A 7,488-nucleotide genomic window follows, 5' to 3' on the forward strand; every position below is an offset into this window, starting at 1 on the left:
AAAAAAAAAAAAAAAAAGAAAGAAAATCTATCAATTGTGGATGTGTTGAGGCCAGATAAACATCAGCCAATAGAAAAGAAGGCTACCTCATTTTCTATTGGCTATTAGGTTGTCAATCAAACTCCCTACGTTTCTAGTGTAACTGACTCGTCGGCGCGCGGGGATTATGTGGTTTATACAGCGGTTCTTAGAGGCTTTTTCAAACTGTCGCTTCCTCGCAGTTTACACAAAGTTTGTCTAAAAAGGGTCTAAAAACTGATGCGTCGGTCGCTAAATTATCATTATTATTATTATCTAGAGTAAGAAGGTGGGAGGAGGTGTTTCTACTGAGGAAGGTGGTGTCACACATGCACAACATGTGAAAAAGGACTGTCGCTGTATTTCTCTTCCCTTAAAAAATCCTCTATACAACTTTTAACCAAAGAAACGAGTAACGTAAAAAGTGACTTTTACTAAAGTAAGGAATTACTTTTAAAGACGTAGTAGAATGAGTAATGAGCAAAAATGAGAAAGTTCTCCAAGACTGATGATAATACACACAACCACACACACACACACACACACACACACACACACACACACACAAATGATATGAGCGAGTGTGAGGAGTGTGAGTCTCACCCATTCCTCCGACGATGATACAGTCCTTCAACCCCAGAGGTTTCCCCAGGACTCGGAACTGTTCTGCGATCTGATACGCCAGCTCCCTGAACGAAAACACACAAATACAGTTCAATAGATGCGAGAAAAAAACATAATAATACAGTTTATTTGGTCCCCGCACAAATCCAAAATATGACTCAGTTTAAATTTATAAGCATTTTGGATTGTGTGAACCAGATTTTCATTATTTTAAACCACAATTTGCATCTTCCCCCCCGGATCATCACCCCCCTCCTCCGCAGATCTGACCTGGTCGGCGTGAGGACGAGGCAGTAGATTCCGTACGGATCCTCGGAGAGTTTCTGCAGGACGGGAAGGACAAACGCCGCTGTCTTCCCACTTCCTGTTTTAGCGCAGCCCAGAACATCCCGACCTGAGAGAAGAAGAAGAAAAAACATGTTTAAGGCACATACTAAGACTCGTCAATTATCTGATCACAGTCCAGTTTATATATAACATTGTTATAGATATAAAAATATTTTTATAAATATATAAAAAAAAAAAATCATATTTCTACCCTGTAGAATACTATAAATGTAAAAAATAACCCTGTAAAATACTATAAATATAAAAATAATCAGATTTTTACCCTGTGGAATGTTTTAAATGTAAAACTAAACTCTATAGAATGGTATTAAATATAAATATAATCAGACTTTTACCCTGTAGAATGGTATAAATGTAAAAATAATCAGATTTACACCCTGTAGAATAGTTTAAATGTAAAAATAAATACATTTTTACCCTGTAGAATGGTATAGATATAAAATTAACCAGGAAAAATAGTATATATCTTTAAAAAAAAAAATCAGATTTTAACCATGTAAGATAGTATAAATATAAAAAATTAACAGATTTTTACCCTGTAGAATAGTTTAAATATAAAAAATAATCAGACTTTTACCCTGTAGAATGGTATAAATATAAAAACAATCAAATTTTAACCAGGTAAAATAGTATAAATGTAAAAATAAACAGATTTTAACCCTGTAGAATGGTATAAATGTAAAACTAAACTCTGTAAAATGATATAAATAATTAGACTTTAACCCTGTAGAATATTTTAAATGTAAAAATAATCTGATTTTTATCCTGTAAAATGGAATAAGTGTAAAAATAAACAGATTTGAACCCTGTAGAATGTTTTAAATGTACAAAATAATTAGATTTTTCGATGTAGAATGGAATAAATATAAAAATAGTAAGATTTTAACCATGTAGAATGATATAAATGTAAAAATAATCAAATTTTAACCATGTAAAATAGTATAAATATAAAAATAATAAGATTTTAACCATGTAGAATGTTTTAAATATAAAAAATAAACATATTTTTTTACCCTGCAGAATGATATAAACGTAAAAATAAACACATATTTACCGTGCAGAATGGAATGAATGTAAAAATAAGTAGATTTTTAGTATAAATGTAAAAATAAACAGATATTTACCCTGTAGAATGTTTTAAATGTAAAAATAAACTCTGTACAATGATATAAATATAAAAAATAAACAGATATTTACCTTGCAGAATGGAATGAATGTAAAAATAAGTAGATTTTTAGTATAAATGTAAAAATAATCTAACTTTTACCCTGTAAGGTGGTATAAATACATTTTTTTTACCCTGTAAAATACTATAAATGTAAAAAATAATTAGACTTTCACCCTGCAGAATGGCATAATATAAAAAATAACCAAATTTAACCATGTAAAATAGTATAAACAAAAAATAAACAGATTTTAACCCTGCAGAATGGTATAAATAATTAGACTTTTACCCTGTAGAACATTTTAAACGTAAAAATAATCAGATTTTTACCCTGTGGAATGACATAAATGTAAAAATAATCAATTTTTAACCATGTAAAATACTATAAATGTAAAAATAATGTGACTTTTACCGTGCAGAATGGGGGGCAGACAGTTTTGTTGCACGGCGGTGGGTTTGTTGATCCCGAGTTGGACACATTGTTTCACGAGCCACTCCGACAAACCCAGCGCCGAAAACTCACTCATGCTCACCGAGTTTACGCACCAAACTCACGAAGACTCAAGCATACTTTACGTCTTTAAATGTCACGGAGGTAAAATGTAAATAAACACGATCCGCGGGTCAGAAAAGCGCAAAGATTTTCACATGAACCCGTCACGAACATCACGAACGGCTCCGAGAAAACATCCGCGTGGTCTGAGGTCGCGAGGTGATGACGTAAGACGCTGTTTCGTGACGCAGCTCTGCCCTCTAGCGGTGACGTACGGGATAAATATGTTAAATAAATGTTAAATAAAATGTTAAAATAAATAAAATAAAAAAGTTAAATAAATGTTAAATAAAATGTTAAAATAAATAAAATAAAAAAGTTAAATAAATGTTAAATAAAATGTTAAAATAAATAAAATAAAAAAGTTAAATAAATGTTAAATAAAATGTTAAAATAAATAAAATAAAAAATAAATAAAAAAAAGTTAAAATAAAATAAAATAAATAAATGTTAAATAAATGTTAAATAAACTATTAAAATAAATACAATAAAAAATGTTATATAAATGTTAAATAAATAAAATAAAATAATGTTGAATAAATGTTAAATAAAATGTTAAATAAGGAAAATGTTTTTTTAAAAAGTTAAATAAATAAAATAAAGAAGTTAAATAAATACAATTTTAAAAAGTTTAATAAATGTTAAATTAAATGTAAAATAAATAAAATTTAAAAATGATAAACAAATGTTAAATAAAATCTTAAAATAAATAAAATGTAAAATAAATAAAATAAAATAATACATGTTAAATAAAACGTTAAAATAAATAAAATGTTAAATGAATAAAATAAAATTTAAAAAGTTAAATAAATGTAAATAAAAATAAAATAAAATAAACATTAGAAATGAGAGAGAAAGTGTTATATTTAAGCTTTTTACTGTTTTTCTTAAAGATGCACTGTGTAACTTGTCGGTTTGGGGTCCGTCGCCTTTTTGTTTCTATGGATACGTCATTGCTCTGTCTGGAATGTCCCACAATGTGACATTAAACAGCTCTACTTTACATTTATTCAATTACAGGTGGATTTATAACTCAAAAATACCTTAAAAAAGAAACATTCTGACTGTGAGCGGGGTCGCCTCTCCACAGATCTGACCTGTAACTTGGCCTGACACTCGTCTCTGGATTATGAGTTCGCTCTTTTTCTCTTTCTCCTTCTTTCTCTCTTTGTCTTTCTCTCTCTCCTTTTTCTCTCAGCTGTTGTTTAAAGTGTAAATAGTTTGTGTGTGTAATGTAAATCCTCTCTTTCTTTCTTTCTCTCTCACACTTTCTTTCTCTCTCAGTTTTTGTCTCTCCATTCCTCTCTCTCTCTCTCTCTCTCTCTCTCTCTCTCTCTTCTTTCTCATTCATTCTGTATGTCTGTCTTTCTTTCTCTCTCAGTCTGTCTCTCCATTCCTCTTCTTCTTCCTCTTTCTCTCTCTTTCCCTCTCATTCACTCTCTTTTTCTCTTTTCTCTCTCTCTTTCTTTCTTTTGGACTAAGACTTTGGACTTGACTTGGACTTGAAGGTCAGTGACTTGAGAAGACGTGATGCTTCTCCTCAAAAAAAAGAACAATTTAGTTTAAAATTCATATAAATTGCAAAAATCTAAAGACTTGAAATGACTTGAAGCTCAAAGCTGATGACTTGGACTTGACTTGGACTTATGGGCTAAGATCTCGAGACTCGACTTGGACTTGACTTGGACTTATGGGCCAGAGACTTATGCCTGGACTTGGACTTGACTTGGACTTAAGGGCCAAGATCTCAAGACTCGACTTGGACTTAATTTGGATTTACAGGCATGTGACTTGAGACTTGACTTGGACTTGAGTTGGACTTATGGGCCAGAGACTCGTGCCTGGACTTGGACTTGACTTGGACTTACGGGCATGTAACTTGAGACTCGACTTGGACTTGAGTTGGACTTACGGGTCAGTGACTCGAGACTTAACTTGGACTTGACTTGGACTTCTGGGCCAAGATCTCAAGACTCGACTTGGACTTAACTTGGAGTTACGGGTCAGTGACTTGAGACTTGACTTGGACTTGCAGTGACTTGAGACTCGACTTGGACTTTTGAGTTGGACTTACAGGTCACTGACTCTAGACTTGAGTTGGACTTGAGTTGGACTTACGGGTCAGTGACTCGAGACTTGACTTGGACTTGAGTTGGACTTATGGGTCACTGACTCTAGACTTGAGTTGGACTTATGGGCCAAGGTCTTGAGTCTCGACTTGGACTTGACTTGGACTTGAGGTCAAAGACTTGATCTCGCTTCTCTGCCGCTTTGTTCCACGAGAAACAGTCAAACCTTTTTATTTTTTAATCTCGTGTTGAATTGTTTTTATACAGTTTTTGAGTAATCCAGGTGACAGGTGACACCTGCCGCCCCAAACGACCCGAGTCCTGATTTTAAAGAAGAAAACGATTTAGTTTAAGGTCGAATATTACGCAAAATCGACTCTTGTGAGCTTCAAGTCTAATGTTCTAATGTTGTTTCCTCCTCAAACCAGGACTGAAATGATCCAGGTGATTCTAGTGAAGGTGTGTGGACTTTAAAAACACTTCTCTGTTTCACCACGTGACATCACAAGGTGGAACAGACAGAGAAAAGAAGATAAACTGGAGTAAAATGGTTGGGTTTAATCGTGAGCTGGAGCAGGACACTTTTCCACCACACTGGACTCTGAGCTCGTCCTGCTCATGTGGAAGAATCTGAGGCTAAAACGGGAACGGAGAGAATCAAACGCGAAAGAGAAGAGAGCGTGAACGGAGCGATCGACCGTGAGACGAAGAGGAGGAAGAGAGGAGGAAGAGGAGAGGAGGAACTGAGGACACTGTAAAGCTACGAGTCCATGAACCAGCCAGTCAACTGTGAGAAGAAGAGGAGAAGAAGACGAGCAGAGGAGAGGAGGAGAAGAGGAAGAGGAGAGGAGGAGAAGAGGATGCAGAGGAGGAGAGGAAGAGGAGGAGAGAAGGAGGAGAAAAGGAGAAGGAGGAGCAGAGGAGGAAGAGAGAAGGATGTAGAGGAGGAGGAGGATGTAGAGGAGGAGAAGAGGAGGATGCAGAGGAAAGGAGGAGGAGAGGAGGAGGAGAAGAGGAGAGGAGGAGCAGGGGATGCGGAGGAGGAGGAGAAAAGTAGAGGCGAGGAGGAGAGGAAGTTGCAGAGGAAAGGAAGAAGAGACGAGGATGCAAAGGAGGAGAGGAGGATGCAGAGGAAAATGAGGGGAGGATGAGAGGAGGATGCAGAGGAGGAGAGGAGGATGCAGAGGAGAGGATGGAGAGGAGAGGAAGAGAGGAAGAGGAGAAGAGAAGGAGGAGAAAAAGGAGGAGGAGCAGAGGAGGAAGAGAGGAGGATGTAGAGGAGAGGGGGATGCAGAGGAAAGGAGGAGGAGAAGAGGAGAGGAGGAGCAGAGGATGCGGAGGAGGAGGAGAAAAGTAGAGGCGAGGAGGAGGAGAGGAGAGGAAGATGCAGAGGAAAGGAAGAAGAGACGAGGATGCAGAGGAGGTGAGGCATGCAGAGGTGGAGGATGAGAAGAGAGGAGGATGTGAGGAAGAGGAGGAGGAGGAGAAGAGGAGGATGCAGAGGAAAGGAGGAAGACATGAGGATGCAGAGGATGAGAGGAGAGTTACAGTTAGATTTGATTGAAAGTGAAATGTTTCACAGTGTGGCTTTAAGTCTTGGAGAACAAACCAGACCAGGTCAGATCTGTGGAGAGGCACAGTCACAACGCCGGTTATTGTGCTATTTTTGTGCAATAAAACGTATTTATTGTATGTATTTACTTGCTCTTTTTTGCTCTTTATTTATTATTTATTATTACATTTATATTTTTTACTCTTTGTTATTATATTTTATTGGGATGTGTGAGCTCCTGTGTCTAAATAATTTCCTTTGTGGATCAATAAATTTAAGTCTAACGCTTTGTTCTTTTTTGTACCTTTAGAACCTTTTTGGGTCATATTTTATGTACTTATTTTGAAGTAACGTTACTTGAGTACTATTTTAGATTCTCTAGCGCCTCTGGAAGTATTTTATAACATGAGGACAGGAGTTTTCTCTCTCTCTTTTTTGGTTTTACGGTGTGTTTTAGCGCAGAATGACCGCGGGGTGTCGCTGTTGAGCCGCTCCCGTTACGTCAGGAGAAAACTGGGCTTGAATGGAACGGGATCCTCGTGCGTGGAGAGAGGGAGGGAGGGAGGGAGGAAGAGAAGAAGGAGAGAGACACGAGGAGAGAGAGAGGAGAAGGGGGGGAGCCACTTTCACTGCTCCACTTTTCATCGACATTCCTCCCCGAGCGTCTTTCCAAACGCGTGACCTGCGCGTAATTACGCACGGACACACACACGGACACACGCGCCGTGTCTGCCCCGCGGTCTGCGTCCCGAGCCCCGTGTTCCGCGCGGACAAAGGCACTACAACAACTGACTGAGAAGAAGCAGAGACGAGGAGAGGAGGAGGAGAAAAAAGAAGAAGAGGAAGAAGAAACAGCGAATCCGGAGCGAAAAGGAAGTAATTTGCGAACGTTTTTTTTTTTTTTTTGGATCATGTAGCTCAACTTTGCAACGGGATATCGCCGTGAAACGGTCGTGGGACGCGCGGAGAGGCTGGATTTACGAGTTGGAGAGAGGAATCGGACTAAAAGCAGCATCGATACCGGCGGAGTATGGGGTAAGTTGCGCATTTTTTGGTGTTTTTTGGTTGTTTTTTTTTACGCTGCGCCGCTGTCCGTGACTGGAGTGACTGGAGTGACTGGAAGTGCTCCTCGGATCAGTTGAACGCGGGTGGGTAAAGA

The 7,488-nt window shown here is 37.5% G+C and overlaps 2 protein-coding genes across 2 annotated transcripts in view; one reads left to right on the forward strand and one right to left on the reverse strand.

The window, feature by feature from the left end:
• ddx49 (DEAD (Asp-Glu-Ala-Asp) box polypeptide 49) overlaps window positions 1–2,859 on the reverse strand; it is a 23,960-nt gene extending 21,101 nt beyond the window's left edge. The window contains exons 1-3 of the mRNA XM_020936156.2: window positions 2,568–2,859; window positions 913–1,036; window positions 622–707 (exon numbers count right to left, since the gene is read on the reverse strand). Coding sequence (XP_020791815.2) covers window positions 622–707; window positions 913–1,036; window positions 2,568–2,682 — 325 coding nt within the window. The 5' untranslated portion in view covers window positions 2,683–2,859. The remainder of the gene's footprint in view (window positions 1–621; window positions 708–912; window positions 1,037–2,567) is intronic.
• Window positions 2,860–6,926: 4,067 nt separating this feature from the next.
• Window positions 6,927–7,488, forward strand: part of LOC129412166 (homer protein homolog 3-like) — a 139,872-nt gene continuing 139,310 nt past the window's right edge. Inside the window, exon 1 of the mRNA XM_055165288.1 lies at window positions 6,927–7,364. Coding sequence (XP_055021263.1) covers window positions 7,360–7,364 — 5 coding nt within the window. The 5' untranslated portion in view covers window positions 6,927–7,359. The remainder of the gene's footprint in view (window positions 7,365–7,488) is intronic.

This window comes from Boleophthalmus pectinirostris, unplaced genomic scaffold, assembly GCF_026225935.1.
Source record: "Boleophthalmus pectinirostris isolate CB_2022bp ecotype Guang Dong unplaced genomic scaffold, ASM2622593v1 HiC_scaffold_7, whole genome shotgun sequence".
NCBI lineage: Eukaryota > Metazoa > Chordata > Actinopteri > Gobiiformes > Gobiidae > Boleophthalmus > Boleophthalmus pectinirostris.